General features: G+C 38.2%; 1 protein-coding gene across 1 annotated transcript in view; it reads right to left on the reverse strand.

The window, feature by feature from the left end:
• xpo4 (exportin 4) overlaps positions 1-17,694 on the reverse strand; it is a 40,617-nt gene that overhangs the window by 8,613 nt on the left and 14,310 nt on the right. The window contains exons 7-12 of the mRNA XM_081368654.1: positions 13,095-13,207; positions 5,728-5,885; positions 4,163-4,337; positions 677-853; positions 237-379; positions 9-154 (exon numbers count right to left, since the gene is read on the reverse strand). Coding sequence (XP_081224780.1) covers positions 9-154; positions 237-379; positions 677-853; positions 4,163-4,337; positions 5,728-5,885; positions 13,095-13,207 — 912 coding nt within the window. The remainder of the gene's footprint in view (positions 1-8; positions 155-236; positions 380-676; positions 854-4,162; positions 4,338-5,727; positions 5,886-13,094; positions 13,208-17,694) is intronic.

Below are 17,694 nucleotides of genomic sequence, written 5' to 3' on the forward strand. Positions count from 1 at the left end.
ACACGGACCTGACACTAATATGAGCCAATGAATGTCTTCATAAAGGTCATCTAGAACTTTCCGGTCCACTGTGCCAGGGTCTGCAGTTGCCATGAGGTGCTGTTGGTGTCTCTGGAGCTGCCCGTGAAGCCGTGTGACTCTGTCCTCCAACAAACTGAAGACAGAGGGGAAATGTAAGGCTCACAGTGGTTGTTTATTACACCAGTTTCTCTGAAGAGGAGTGTGTTTTTCTGTACCCTGTGAGAAGAGGTATACAGTGGTCTGCAGCAATGCGGCCCAACATGCCGATACTGGCCAGCTGATCTGAGAACAGCTCTCTGTCGTCCTCCTGTAGCTCGTTTATTTCTTCCTCTTCATGAGAAGCGACACCATTTGCAGTCTAAAAAGACATAGCGTATGACTAAAACCATGTGCTAAAGCGGCTGTGTTACTTTGGCAGAGGATTCTTTGAAGGAAAACAATTTTAGACATTTGTTGTGCTTCATGCTTTTCCATTTTAATTAAGATGAAAAGCAAGCCACAAAGTCAACAACAACAACAAAAAATTCTAAGAAAAGCAACAAATCACCAACAAATTGGACAGCCAAGGATATTTTGGCAATGTTAACAGATGAGATTTAACATGGTGAGAAAGCTGTGTTTAGGTGTGAAAGTGAATAAACACAGTTGTTCTGACCAGGTTTCTCGTGCCGTCGGGAGCTGCGAGGTGACACTGGATGTAGGAGTTGAAGACTTGCACAGCGGGCTGGACGAAGCAGCCCCGGGGGAAGTGCTCGTCCTCCTGCACTAACGTCAGCCAGGACTCCAACAGCTTATCATATGCCTCCATGTACACCATGTCATCTTTATCCAGCTAGAGACAAAGAAACGGATGTGATTTCAATCATGTAACATGACACATCCCTTTTCTATATTCTAAGACCGTACGCCCCTCTCATTAAAAAAAAAAAAAGTAAAATATTGAATCCAAATTTTTAAAGTGTATATTATTATTGTTACCCTGATGTTAAATATATATATATATATATATATATATATATATATATATATATATATATATATATATATATATATATATATATATATATATATATATATATATATACACACACACACACACACATATTGCTATGCATAAGTTTAGACACCCATGCTAAAGTTGACTAAAAGAGGAATAAAAAAATCATCTTTTGGAAACTGAACTTATTGGACACCAATTTTCTTTGTGAATGAATAATGTATCGTAAATAAATAAATGTTCTTCCTTAAAATACAGGGTGCATAAGTTTGGACACCCCTATGTTAAATTCCCATAGAGGCAGGCAGATTTTTATTTTTAAGTATTTAAAAAAAAAATTTTTTAGGATACTATGCATCCTGATAAAGTTCCCTTGGCCTTTGGAATTAAAATAGCCCCACATCATCACATAGCCTTCACCATAGCTAGAGATTGGCATGGAGTACTTTCCATAAGATCATCTCTCAATGCAAATCAAACCAGCTATTAGGCTAACTGAAATAAAACCATGCCAATCTCTAGGTATGGTGAAGGCTATGTGATGATGTGGGGCTATTTTAATTCCAAAGGCCAAGGGAACTTTATCAGGATGCATAGTATCCTAAAAAATTTTTTTTTTTTAAATACTTAAAAATAAAAATCTGCCTGCCTCTATGGGAATTTAACATAGGGGTGTCCAAAACTTATGCACCCTGTATTTTAAGGAAGAACATTTATTTATTTACGATACATTATTCAATCACAAAGAAAATGGGTGTCCTTAAAGGTTGGATTTTTCCTAATTTTTTAAATTAAGGCATTAAGTTCAGTTTCCAAAAGATGATTTTTTATTCCTCTTTTTAGTCAACTTTAGTATGGGTGTCTAAACTTATGCATAGCACACACATATATACATATACATACACATACACACACACACACACACACACACACACACACACACACACACACACACACACACACACACACACATATATATATACACACACACACATACTACCGTTCAAAAGGTTGGGGTCAGTAAGCTTTTTTTTTAAAGGGTTAGTTCACCCAAAAATGAAAATTCTCATGAAACCCTCATGTTGTTCCAACCCTGTAAGACTTTCGTTCATCTTCGTAACACAAATTAGGATATTTTTGATTAAATGTGAGAGCTGTCTCACTCCTCCACAGGCTTCTCTGTAATTGAAACTTGCCGGCCCAGAAAGTTAGTAAAGACATCATTAAAACAGTCCAAGTGACTACAGTGGCTCAACCATAAGTTTATCAAGCGACGAGAATACTTATTGTGCGCAAAAACAAAACAAAAATAAAGACTATTCAACTCTTCATTTTCTTCTGTGTGGGCCTCTGAGTGAGTTCACGTAGTGTAACAGCGCAGCGCTTCTGGGTTGTACGTCAGAACGTAGGCTCACTATTGGCCAGCATCACACACATGACCAGCGTCGGCCAATAGTTAGCCTACGTTTAGCCACTATAGTCAACTTGGACTATTTTAATGATGTCTTTACAAACTTTCTGGGCTGGCAAGTTTCAATTACAGAGAAGCCAATGGAGGAGTGAGACAGCTCTCAGATTTCATCAAAAATATCTTAATTTGTGTTCCGAAGATGAACGAAAGTCTTACGGGTTTGGAACAACATGAGGGTGAGTAATCAATGACAGAATTTTCATTTTTGGGTGAACTAACCCTTTAACTCTATTATTCAGAGAGGATGCATAAAATTTATCAAAAGTAACAGTTAAGACATTTATGTTTCAAAAGATTTCTATATCAAATAAATGCTGTTTTTTTTTTAGTTTAGAAATGTATCACAGTTTCAACAAAAATATTAAGCAGCACAATTGTTTTCAACTGATAATAATAAGAAATGTTTCTTGGCTTCTTGATTTCTGAAGGATCATGTGACACTGAAGACTGGGGTGATGACTTCTGAAAATTCAACTTTGCCATTCCAGGAATGAATTACATTTTAGAATATACTAAAAAAGAAAACAGTTATTTTAAATTGTATCGGTAATGATATTTCACAATATTAATGTTTTGCTGTATTTGTAAATCAAACAAATGCAGCCTTGAGGAGCATAAGAGATTTAAAAATAATAATAGTAAAAATTATTCCAACCCAAACTTAATAAATCTTACGAAGAACCAAACCAACCCCAAACTAATAAAAACGTGAAACTAAAGTGTCCAGCCCTAAAATATGGGTGTGAAAAAGTACACTCTGGTTTAATGGTTTTATTTTTCCTTTTAATACAATAAAAAGTCTGCTGCGACAGAGCAGTTCTCTATATAAAAAAGAATAACGAGTTTGGCATTCACAGACCTCGGCTACTCTCTAAAGCAGTGGTTCTCAACCTTTTTTGGGCCAGCGCCCCCTATCCATTTTCCAGGTCCCATACATTGTATTATTAATTATTGTTAACTATCTTGAAACGATCCAAGCAGCGTTTCGCGCTCAGATGTGACGGCGGAATTAATACATTACCAAAATGTGACAACAGAATATATTTAAATTATCCATCAAATTGTCATTTTCTCCTTACAGTCTTGCGAGTTAACAATAATGCCTGACCAGTAAATTACTTTGTGAACAAAGACAATTTTTTGGCATTAGGCATTGGCATTAGTTAATGCCTAAAAATGTAAAAGATTTACCTTATAAAATAATAAATTACCTTAGTTTAATTAATTAAAAAATTCATCACCGTAGTGAATGGGAACATGATTTATTGAAAATATTTGAAAATATATAAGTGGTTCTTCAGTCAATACTTTTTTAATGGCTTGTCAACTTTCCATTCCTCTGCTGCGTGATTCTAGTCAGCGCTGGATTGTTGTCAGCGCGAAACACATTTCTGAGCATGTGAATACTGATTCGTTGAGTCGTTGCAAAAGAAACGATACATAGCTTACATGTCGCATTAAACTGGCAGATTTTAGAATGTTGTAGGCAATTATTTTGCAAGTAATAACATGTTTAATCTTGTCTTGCCTGGATCTTTGGTGGAAACTTGTGAACGCCCCCCTTTCAAAAATCTTGCTTCCAACGCCCCCCGTTGTTCTCTATACACCCCCGTTGAGAACCACTACCTCTAAAGTGTGGTTGCAGTCTGTTGTGGCACAAATGCAGTACTCACCACCTCCTCCAAGGCGGCGCTGCGACCAAAGGAACATGTAAGCAGAGTGAGACAGTTAATGAAAGAAGCGAAGAGTTCGTTCGGGAGCGCTGTCAGAACGCTTCGGGGAAATGTGCTGATGAGGTTACTGATGATGCTGGAGATACCCACGGCCTCTGAATCTTCGATCTCAATCCTGTCAGAGGGTGAAAAAGACAGAACAATCATGTACTTACTTACAGTGGCAAGCCTGTCCCTTAAAGGGACATCCCACAACCAACCTCAATCAATGTTCTCTTATCTGGAAGTGTGAGATACGCGTGAGCCTGCATTGGTCCAGTGTAAACTGTGCAGATTTTCAGTTTCACTGAAAATCTTTGTCTATGAGCACAAATACCTCAGCTGCTATAAAGGGAGACTTGTGATTTCAACCACCACATTGACCTGCCGTTGTGCTGGCACACTACATGGATTCTGGGAACACAAGGGTTTTTTCCCTCAGAAAGAGCAGTCGAGGTCTGCCTTTCTTTACGCTCCCAACTGCGGCTCTAACCCATATCAGATGGATTTAAATTGTAAGCAGAAGAGTTCAATCACGGCAGATTGGCGGACCTGCCGCATGGTTTTCCGATGATGCAACTGGAAAAATGCTCCAGGAATAGGTGATTACAGAATGGCAGAGACAGAGAGAGGGAGGAGTGGGGAGAGAGAGAGACCCCGACTCACTACGCCTACTTGTTCTCAAATTCCAAACAGCAGTGTATGAGAGAATGTGTGTGTTATTTAAAGCTGCAGAGACATCAATCCATCTTTATAGACATAGCAGAGAATTTACAATGTGAGTACTTACACAGAACTATGCCAACAGTGTCAAAACTTAACTAATTTGTAATTTGGAGCCCCAGAAAGGACTTAGTCAAGTCCAGGCAAGTCAACTTTATTTATATAGCGCTTTTCACAATACAGATTGTATCAAAGCAGCTTCACAGTATTAAATGAAATAGTACTTAGGAAAAATCTTTCTCCATTTATGTTTCTTGAATAAACTACCCAAGTAAATAAATAAAGTATTAATTTTATTCTATGAACATAAATGGAGAAAATATATAAGTAGTAGTAGTATTTTTATTTATTTAACCATGCACTTCAGGGACATCTTTGCCTCCACACTTTAAATATATGGGTTAGTAGTTTTGTAACTTGCCCTGGTAATTTTCTAACCCTGCTATTTGGTAGAATCTCCGTGTCAAGAACATGCCTGGGTCATATTTACCTCAAAAATCAAAAGAATGAAATTAATTACATTTTACTTAAAAAATAATGAATCCTATATTTTTAAGATCATTAAGATATTTTGCATTGCTGTAAACATTTTTTTATCAATGGTCCTAAAATAATAACACACAATATAATTTATTTTATGGATTAAAATGATTGTGGGACGAAATGTGTCCTAGGCATGTTTTCATATATACATTGGACAACTACTATGCAGTGATCTTACAATTCAAAAGAATACATTTGTGAATAGCAAGCACATCAAGCACACAGTGCAGCACGTGACTGAAGGTCTCAGAGAAACGCACCCATTGATCATGTTGAGCAATCCCTCCACCAGGTGGGCCAGGTAGGTCACCTGAGCGTTCTCATCTGGGAAGATAGGGCCATGCATGGAGGCCAGCTGGGCCAGGCACTGAAGGGAATCTTGCGCCATGTCCGAGTCCTCTCTGATCTTCCTGTGCACCTACAAGACAGAGAAAACAAGAGAGAGACGGGCTGAAACACGTGCCATTTCCTGACTCATTACGCTGACGTAAACCAATCCTATTTTCAAAAACCCCATAAAAGGAGCATGTCTGGTATCAGATCATCTCTTCATCTTTATAAAACTGATTTTCCTATGAACTCAGAGTAGATTGCAATGTCTTCATTGACTAACTGATACAGACCACACAAAGATCAAGACATCCTACAACGGACCAAAAGATACACTCTCAAAACCGACATCAATGCAGCTCACCAACAGACTGAAATCCTTCTCCTCAGGAGACATGATATATCATATCATAATGAGCGTATAAAAGAGAGAATAAAAGCAATGGAGGTTGGAGAGAATGTATAAGTGACCGTAGGTATATTCTACAGTGTTAAAACCAGACAGGCCCCCTCAAAGAGTCCAGGAGGAACTGCAGACCGGCCCATGGGCAGCTGACAAAACACACGGGCTGGGGAGCTCACACAGTCTCTCTGAATCACAGAGAAAAGCCTCTCTCATTGACATATAAAAACATACTTTCTCTCACTCTCTCCTCTTTTTCTTCTGCTCTCTCTTACGCAAAGATACGCAGGTCTGTCTTCGATTTCTCATCTCACGCAAGTCTCTGAAACCTGCTCAGTGGAATAATGAACAGAGGAAAATTGTGGAATAGCCCTCACCTTCGCCAACGGCAAAACTATAGCTTCTTGCCACGGACAAAAACACCTGGCCGCCTCAACCCAAGCCAATCAATCAGATCGGCTTCTCAAACACCAATCCAGTCCGAGGGGTTCACGAGGACGAGCGGCATAAAGCGAGAGCTACATGGTCAAAGAGACGGCTAACGTTTCTGAGCGGACTGACTCAAGTCTCCTGCACATATGGTTGTTTGGCACACTCCTTTGCTCTTTTTCTTTCCTAAATCCCTGGAATCTTACTCTCGCTCGTCTGTTCGCCAGACGTTCTGGTGGAGATGCTGTGCGAAGAGGTGCACAGAGTCGGATGGAGCCCTCTGAATGATCTGGTAGAATGTGGATGAACCAAAAGTGGCATTTCCTCAACACATACCACCTCCTACAGATACACAGATGAACATCAGCCACTGGGCAAAGTGCTAACGCTAACACACCATAGCACAGCCCTGTCTGCTAGAGCGGTGTGAAATCATCCTCTGAGCTGAAGAAGAGAAAGAGAGAGAGAGACAGAGAGAGAGAGAGAGAGAGAGAGAGAGAGAGAGAGGGAGGGAGGAGGGGTGTGTGTGTGTGTGGGGGGGGGTGCGGATGACAGAGAGAACTGGATAGGGAAAGAGGGAATGAGAGAAGAAAGAAAAGAGTACAAGGCCAACGCTTTGCGAGCAGCATGCTCTGTAAAAACAGCTGCGCTAAAGAACATCCACGCCATGTAAACTATGCCAATCGCCTTGAGTCAGACTATAGTTAGAGTCTGGGAGGGGGCGTCTAAATCAAAACAAGACAAGGTAGCTCTCCGAAATGAATGCGAGAGAGAAAAGAGGCAGGGAGACCTATTAATAGAGAAAAGACAAAGCCTTGTGTCTGTCCACGGGGAGGATTAGACCCTCTCCTGCTTTCTATTCTCACCGATCATTTCTCCAGTCGCATTCAGCGTGTTCAGATCCTGTTACAAAATCAGAGGCTACAATCAATCACCTTACGACAGCGTTATACTCAAAGTGCCATAACAAGCCCTGATTGTGTTTATACCATAAACAAACCACGCACATGCTCTGAGTCAGAATCTGATCTCAGCTTCTAAAACTCTTTGCCTAGCGCTAAACACATGTGGGTGAATCTCATGAAACTTGTCAAGAAAAAAAAATGTGAAGCCCAAAATAAACTATAAAAGAATGTGTACTAAATAAATAAATAAATATAAATCGAAATACAATAAATAGAAAGAAACTGATATTTATTTGTTTCAATTGTGACACTCTCAAATGAATAAATAGTCTCATTCTCACTGCTGAAATGCAAATTAATTAAACATTAAAAACAAAAACAAATTTTTATATGAAATCATTTTGGAAATACAGTATTTACAATAAAAAGATTACTATCATTTTGCATCTCAAAAAAAAGAATTTATAAAACAAAGATTATATAATATATAAATAATTGTTTAAATGTACAATTTTTAAATACTGTAATGAGAATCACTACTGAGAATAATGGGAATTATTCTTTAAAAAAAAAAGTACAAAAAAAGTCAAATGTCTGCACTGTAATGAGAATTTTGTGGAAATGTGCCTAACTGTCATGGAAATAAATGTCACAACACAAAAATCTTAAGGGTCCTAAATTATGCTTCATTTTTTGGTAGTACAATATATTTTTCCTTCTTTAAAAAAAAAAAAAAATGTGACAGAGACATGTTTTTCTGAGTTTCACCCATTTTATGGATGCATAAAAATGTGACTGTTACTAAATGAGTGAGTGCATGTGAAGACGGAGGGTGTAAGAACAAACCTAAACTAAAACCACAAACAAAAACACCCTTCAGTCGGTTTGGCTGGTAGGAAAATGTTAGCGCAGCTATGGCTTTATTAGGTGCAAAGAGAAAATGAGATTTATTTTAAGTTATGCTTCATTTTCTCTCCTCTGCAAATTTCCAAACTTCTGAGATGCAATCAAAGAGGCAGAGATGGAGACCTCTCCTCGGACCACCTGAGGGAGGATTTGAGGCTGTTAACAGGGGCTTTGAATCCAGGGTTCAGAGTCTAATCCTGCAGCTCATCTCTTGTCACCTCTGACCCCAGCAGCGCGTGTCTGGACGCCCCCTCGTCTGTTCAGGGCACAGCTGAGAAGTGAGGACCAACAGCTGACGGGCCAGCATACACACACAGACACCGCTGACAGGCCGACACACGCACACTCACCCTCCTCTTCAATAACTCACCCTTACGCACATAGATCCCCCTGCATGGGCGTAGAAAAACAACAAGCGCACCACACACAGCTACAAGGAGACTCGTAAAGACACACAGAGGGTGTGACAGCTGACCACTCTTCATCCTTTAACAAAAACATTCCCCCCACTCACTGTAAATACCACTAAATATCGTATGGCCCAAACAACACTCGAGAGACCAGCACAAAACCACTGAACATCATGCTCAGCGCCAAAGAGACTTCACCGAACTCTCATTCAATACCATTCTATAAGAGTCATGGTCTAAACATTAACGCATGTGTTCTGAAACATTGGGCCGTGGTGCTGTGAATGTTCGAATCTAGCTCGCAATTTTTCCAGGTCTTGTTCACCTCTCCATCTTCACTTATTCTATATTGTGCTGTCAATAAAAGTGTCAAGAAGCCAATATTAACACTACCATTCAAAAGTTTGGAATCGTACATTTTTTGTGTTTTCTTATGCTCACCAAGGCTGCATTTATTTGATCAAATATACAATACAAACAGTAAGATTGTAAAATATTATTACAGTTTAAAAAAACTAGTTTCTATTTTAATATTTTGAAATGTAATTTATTCCTGTGATGGCAAAGCTGAATTTTCAGCATTATTACTCCGGTCTTCAGTGTCACATGATCCTTCAGAAATCAGTATAAGAAGATTTGTTGTTCAAGAAGCTTATGTTATGATCAGTGTTGTGCTGCTTAATATTACTGAGCAAAACCAGTTACACTTTATTTTAAGGTATCATTGTTACAGTGTAATTATATATTTAAGTACTGAGTAATATTAAGCAACTACATGTTCTTACTATAGGGTTAGGTGAGGATTAGGATTTGGTTGAGGGTTAGTTGCATGTAATTATACATTATTTACTGTTATTACTATGGTAAGTACATGTAACAAGGACACTAAAATAAAGTGTTACCGCAAAACCTTAATACATTTTTTCAGGATTTATTGAAAGTTCAAAAGGACAGCATTCTTTTTGACATAGAAATATTTTGTACCATTATAAATGTCTTTATTTATTTTTACTACTGATCAATTTAATGCATCATTAATTTAATGTTTTTAGCAGTGCATAGAACTATTTACCACATTGGATGTTTTCATATTTTACAACACTGATCCAGACCATTTAAAATGGCTTTTTGACAACAGTAACATACTTTAATGTCAAAGTTAAATATAAATTGGCAGAATACTGATTCACTTTCCTTAGTTCTCGATAACAGTATATTTATACATCAAATTAAACCACATGTGGTTTTATGTTTGTTATATTAAAACAGTTAAACCTACAGTATAGAATTTTTCGCCGCTAGGGGTCGCTAACCTCTTTACAATAACAAAGGCGTAGTTTGATGACGCAACACATGCTAAGAATTATGGATGCTGTCGTCAACGTCAAGCCGGCCGATCTAATAATGTTTATGGATGACTGAATACATCGATGCTTTTATCATGACTGTGATATGAAGCAGTTCGGGATTGCTTAAGAGACAGCTTTCAGCTCCAAACGCAACGCGAGCTCCCGCGGATATAAAAGGAATACGGACATTTCATTCTACCGAACTACACGCAGAATTACAACTCACAGGTCAGTTTATTAGACAAATTAAACTTGTGAGGTAACGCAGCGCTGTTTCACCTGGTCTAACATTACACTAGCACACTAAACTGCTTTTGAATGTGTTGAAATTTATGTGTTAGTTTGTCTGTATGAGACTAGCAGTAAGCTAGATCAACATTAGAATAACATACAGATCATATTCTAACATTTTATCATTGTTGAACTATATAAAATTGATTAGTTTTATGTAAATGTGCTCACCTGTTTAATAAGTACATGTAGGAGCGGTCGAAGTCTCGGACGTGGAGCTCTCGTTTATATACTGTCTATGGGAGCTCTCGGCATCTCGAAAACACCGCGCTGATATTGATTCTCGTTTTAGTTCTCCTTTTTTATCCAAAGTCTGCTTGCCATGGTCCATAATGTTTGAACGAAACAACAACAGCGTGCAAATAGACATTGCGAACTCCACAGTTGTCCGCGTCAGTCGCTTTGGTTAATCAGAGGGCTCTGCTCATAGCTCTGGTTACCATGGCAGTACGAGCGGAAACCAGGGACAACGCGGATATGACGCCATTGACTGCGACAAAACGGAAATAAAGAAACGTGCCGTGTCTAAAAATTAAATAAAAATTTCTCCTGATTTGAAAATTGTTGGAAACAGTCGGGATAATGTAAGTACACAACTAAAAAATATATATAACGTAGATATAGTGATTTTTGCTAATTTTAAAGCAAAAAAAAAGTTACATATTGTGCCTTTAAATTCTTAATCAAATAAAAAATGTTGGATTTAAATTTTTTATTCTTATAAATCTTAAGTATACTAAAGGAAATAAAAATAAATGTAATGCGCAAATAAATTACATCCATTTTAGAATCCAACATACACGTGAAAAATCAAGCATATATATCTGGTATTTCAGTACGCTTCAAACCCATAACAGCAAATCCCATAAAAGACAAATGAGACACTTATGTTTGAACAGCCCTTGACCTCCAGGTCAACAGACTGACCCTGTTAAGACGGGTGCACAGTTTGTCACCAGTTTACAGATTGCAGCCTCCTCTCAGAAAAGGCATGAATGATGGAGCAGCATATTGGCACCTTGCAGACTCATTCCTGAGCAGCAGAGTGAAGGAAAGTAACATCTAATCAGGCTGTAGAAACCACCCAAGACTGATGGTGGAAAGTAGAGCATTATTTGGCAGCAGACGCCTCAGGGAAACCGTGCAATGGTAATGGAGTAAGAGCGGAACGCTATTTGGCATGTGCATCACTGATGCCGAGGGTAACCTGACGGAATTGTTCCACACATCACGACCGGAGTCTCACAGGCATTAGTTCTGTGAGATGTAATGACCCATTAGACTGAATGTATAATGACTTGAAGGTGTACCGTGCAGAATGCATGCATAGCACATGATCTTCTGAAGATAATAGTTTAAAATGTATGCTGCTTTAATACAGAGCACAAAGAAAGGAATTTCATTCAGCAGATCAAATATGCAAATGAAATGGGTAATTGGGGAATACTAAACAATACTGACAAAAAAACAAAACATTCACGGCTCTTGACTGGTAACGTTGATCAGCCATCTAAAACTGAACAGTTACATCAAAAAGAAACTTTGGATAATGAAGTTAAATATTGGTCAGATTTGCTACTTAGTATAATTCTAACAGCACTGGATCAGTATTCATGCATATCTAAATAACATTTCAGTGGAGAAATACAATTATTTATTACCTTATTACGTCACATTTTTCCTTGTAATGGTGTCATTATTGCCGTGAGCAACTCACACAAACATAATAGTTGGAAAATGGTTTGCCCTGGGACAGTTGTGTCACCAACAGATTCGGTTTCAGATGAAGAGCGCAAATTTACATGTATACACAAGTGCTGAAAGTCATTATATATACACTGCACCATACACCCTACCATTGAAAAGTTTGGGGTCAATAAAGGTTTTTATTTTAAAGAAATGAATAATTTTATTTAGCAAGGATGCATTAGATTGATCAAAAGTAACAGTAAATATATTAATGTTACAAAACATTTCTATTTCAAATAAATGCTGTTCTTTTGAACTTTCTAATCAAAGAAACAAAAAACATGGTTTCCACACATATAGTTTTCAATTTAAATATTATATCCCAATATTATTTTTTTTTATTTTTTTGGTGAGCATAACAGACTTCAAAAACATTAAAAGATCTTACTGAGCCAAAACTTTTATTGTGATTGACAGATAGATTTTATTTTAATAGATACACAACGATATACTAAATTAAATACATGTGGGTTTTTTTGTGTGCATATTTTTACTTTACATTTTTTTTCCCCTCAAATCTTCACAAAGACCAGACTGGACTGTGTCTTTGACCTGTTTCTAAGGCAACATGATAATGAGCGTTTACTCACCGCAAAAAAAAAAAAAAAGCAGCTCATTTAAATATAAATGTGCCTTTACATCTGCTAAATATCGATCATTTAATACTGTCTGCTGCCGTGTCATATGGTCACAACATCAGCGGTTAAAGACAATTATTTGAAAGAAAATAAAAGCAGGAAGAGAGAACATGAGCAATAAACGATGAGAGAATGCAGGTAATGAATGAACAATGACATGATAAGAAAAGAGGGAAAAAAAGGTGTAAAAAAAAAAAAAAAAACAGGTGGTACTCACAGTGAAGAAAAGGTCCATTACTCTGTGGTCTAGAAGAGTTTCCCTCCAGGAATCGGTTGGCTTGAGCATGACATTCTGAGTCGCTTCGAACATGGCAATGTAGTGCCTCCCCAGTGACACCTCAGTTAAGGACAGAACAGACCTTTCAAAGACCCTTGTATTTCTGTCACTTCTTTCTGGCTGTTCCTCCTGGTCTACACTAAGAGGAGTATGGAAAATTGATGCAGAGAATTTCCCAGCGGCTGTTTTCTACAGCTCTTTCTGTATCGCTCTTCTACAGCGGCACCGTTCCTACTGTTCAATCGTGCTGTCCCCTCCCACTAAATGTTTACCTCAAAATCTCCCCCTTTCCATATGTAGCCCACTGGGAAAAGTGATGGGGGGGTGGGCGGGGGGAAGAAACGACAAAATGAGAGGAGGAGAAAGAGAAAAGGCTCCCACAGGAATGTCTGATCAAAGCCAGTTACCGGCAAAGGCCACGCATTCCTCTGGGCCGGACCCACAGTCACTCCCAGCAGACAAATGCAAGTGCTCTCTCGCTCACACGCACACACACACACACACACTACAGTTTCTGCTCATGCCCGCCATATACATAGCTAAATCTAAATCAACATGCACCTATGCTAAATTCTCCTGCTAGATCCTAATCATGTTGTTAACAACATGTATTCATCACATCAATGAGCTCATTGTTTCTGCCTTAAATTAATGCATTGTTAGCTAACTGCGTTATTTGTATATGTACATTTCTGAAATCCATAACTCAGTCACCTGACAACAGATCATTCTAAATTGTAATGTAGACATGCATTTTCTGTAAAGCTGCTTTGAAACTATATGTACTTTGAAAAGTGCTATTTAAATAAATGTGGATTGAATATATCGCTGCAAATATCAAAGCAAATTATCTTACACCACACAAATACATGGCGACTCACCTATGAATTCACTATGCAAACACAAGGAAGTGCCAGGTGTTTGACTAGTGTGCTGGAGTGCGTTACATCCTTTCTGCCTGAGTCCGTCCTGAGCAGACCTGACTTTATGGCCTCTTAAAAATAGAAAAAGGAGAACTCTGTGTGACCCGTGCTGAGGAGAGAATGGGCCTCAAGAGAGAGCGGCTGGAGCTTGTGTGCTGACCACCAGCGGGCTGATAGCAGCCTGCCACATGAGCGCAGGAGGGAGAGACCGACTGACGGAGGGACGCCAACCAACGAGCACTGACGGGGGATAAACCAGCCGGTCATTTAATGTCACTTGGAGCTATTGCTGGAAAAGTGTGCGAGCGTATGAAAAACAGGGAGGGTGACTAAAGATATGACCTCCTGAAACCCAAGCCTGGCTTACTCATAAACGCACATGACTCGTTTCCACCAGTCCTCGTCCCAGCTGCTGAAGACACGAAACACATGACGACCTCAACCAGAGATGTGCAAAACTACATGTCAGGAATCAACTAGCCAGAGGTCATGACCACAATGATGAGTCTCTCAGGGGGCATTCACAAAGGACATGTTATAGTGTTCAAACACAGCTAGACTTAGCTGAAGAAAATACCACAAAAGGCAGCAGTCTCAAGATGTGTTTTTAAAAGTTGAACTATTGTAAACTTGACACAATGAATGAAAAACACTCATGGTGTAAGATGCTGAGAAAACAGCATGAGATGTGATGCAACAGCCAAAGACGCATTCTTGCATGTGTATATCCAGATTCAGAAATGTATAACTCTTAACAAGCATACACATGTATATATATTTAGCACAGTGCAAAGCCCTTTCAATATGGTAAATGTTTATCCTACATATCTGTTAAATGTCCTCTACTGTTCAAGTTTGAGGTCAGTAAGAAGTCTCTTATGCTAACAAATGCTGCATTTACTTGATTAAAAAAAACAAAAACAAACAGACTGTAAAATAGTAATACTGTGAAATATTATTATAATTTTAAATAACAATTGTCTTTTTTTACTGAAAAAAATAATCTTTTTTTGCTTTCATACGCACAGACTATATTCACAAAGCTATACATGGCCTTTCAGATGAAAAGATTTAACATTTATCTGTTCTGTACTTATGGTGTGTCATATGAGAGAAAGCAGAACAAGACATGATGAAAACAAAATCTGACATGTTGGCTTTAAGAGACAGACTCATGCTGTGGAGACAGAGTTTGACAGAATTGAACAGGATAACAAGCAGGGGTGTGAATGTTTGAGTTGACAGCAAATCACTTCCATTAAACAATTATTGATTTAAATCAGATTTAAAAGCGATTCCTATACATTCAGAAAGATTCCATTTGTTTTGATACACTGGTCAGTTTTGATTTAGCAAATTTTAAAAGTAATCCAATTGACACTCAGTGTTTCTCAATTACCTAGACTGTGGTGGCCCACCAGTCTAAGCTATCCCACCAAAGTTTCATTACGAACCAAAAATATTTTTACACTTCTTATAATAACAAAAGGTGTTTTGCGCCAATGCTTAGGCAAAGCATCTGTAAATTAAACTAAAATTGGTATTGTGATGATCAAATATCAAAAAGGCTGCAATTTAATTAAATATGTAATGACTATAATCTACTGCGCAACGCGTTTCAGAGTGAAGTGCGGCACTGTGTTCATATACAATTTACTATTTTACAGTGCAGCTGTTACAATAATAATACATTTCTGCCGTAGATTTGATGATGAGAAGAAAAAGAGGAAGAAGAAATTATTATTTTATATTCAAATTGTTTGGCTTCCTAAAAACACCAGTGTGACATGTCGCAAAATCCTGTGGGAAACAGTCACTACATAAAGGTTTTGTAATTAACTTTTTGTTTTGTTTTGATTTTTCAATTACCTCAAGAACATATGGAAATAAAGACAACAGAAAAGAAATATCAAGTGTGAAGTTTCCACACAATGAAAATACTTTTTCAGTGGTGGCCACTGCAATGAGCTGGTAATTGTGGCAACCATAAGCGTAATTTAGTAGGAACTGATCTGTGTCGGCAAGATACTCCTTCCTCATCACAAAATCACTGAATACATGTATATTTGCTGCTCTGTACAGATTAATTATAGCCTGGCTGATATATTGGCCAGGTCCATTAAACAAAAGTGGACACTGAAGTGTGATAGTGTTGTGAAGTTGCAGCTGAATAAGAGCAGAAAATATTGTGCGTTTAGCTCAGGACCGCATCAGTCAGGAGGTATTCAGCAAACGTAATGATTATAAGAGTGCTGGGAGCGGCCCAGTGCCAGAGAGCAGAGGTGGGATCCAAGGATATTAGGAAGCCTGAGTATCACATCCTCCCTCTTAAGATTCCCCTCACAGCCCCATGAACGCCCTTCTCCCCGTCATCGGGCACGGGACAGTGGCCATACAAAGCTCTTCTCACTCGTGCTGCATGTGTGTCAGAGATGAGGCCTGGCACACAGCCATCTGTCATCTCTCTCTTCCATTCAAAGCACCTGACCGACACGAAGCCTGGCCCCAACCCGGCCCAGGGTCACTAGGGGCATGGACAGACACGCAGTACTTCAGACACTGAGGGGATTCACGTAAAAGAATCACACAAACATGTACATGAAAAATGTACATGCGTCAAGTGGGAGTGTGTCGTGGACAAATGATACGCATGCCATGGCCTTGACTACTGAGAGATGGCGGCACTTTGAGGAAAGCAGAGTCTAAGCGGCTGTCAGGCACGCACACACACACACGTCTGGTTTACTGTCTTTGTGGGGACTCTCCATAGACTTAATGGTTTTTATACTGTACAAACGGTATATTCTATCTCCTTACACTAACCCTACCCCTAAACCTACACATCACAGAAAACTTTCTGCATTTTTACATTTCCAAAACAAATCATTCTGTATGATTTGTAAGCTTGTTTACCCATGGGGACCTCTATTTAGGTCCCCACTGTGACACGAGTCCCCATGAGTCTGTGTGCATTCAGGTGTAAGTCCCCACCGGGATAGAAAAACATGAACACTAGAACACACACACACACACACACACACACACACACACACACACACACACACACACACACACACACACACACACGGGATGGGTCAAGATGGTCTTGAACAAGCAAAATATATATTACATGTACAGTTACAGTATATAAAATATATAAATATAAAATATATAATTAGATAATTTAATATAAAATATTTTATATACAATAAAATTAGGTTCAAATGTTTGGCTTTTGAATTTTTTTTTGCAAGAATGCATTCAATTAATCAAAAGAGTCAGTAAAGACATTTATAATGTTACAAGTGTTCGGTTTAAAATAAATGTTGTTATTTTGAACTTTCTAATCAGAAAAGTACCATTATTTCCACAAAAATCACAAGCAGCACAACTGTTTTCAACAATATTATAATAACATGATAATAAAAAAAATTGATTCAGCATATTAGAATGATTTTTGAAGGATCATGTGACACTGAAGACTGGAGTAATGATGCTGAAAATTCAGCTTTGCCATCACAGGAATAAATTACATTTTGCAATATATTAAAATAGAAAACAGTTATTTTAAATTATTTTAAATTATTATATTATATATATATATATATATATATATA

The sequence above is a fragment of the Scardinius erythrophthalmus genome (genome assembly GCF_964197995.2).
Source record: "Scardinius erythrophthalmus genome assembly, chromosome: 6".
Taxonomy (NCBI): Eukaryota; Metazoa; Chordata; class Actinopteri; order Cypriniformes; family Leuciscidae; genus Scardinius; species Scardinius erythrophthalmus.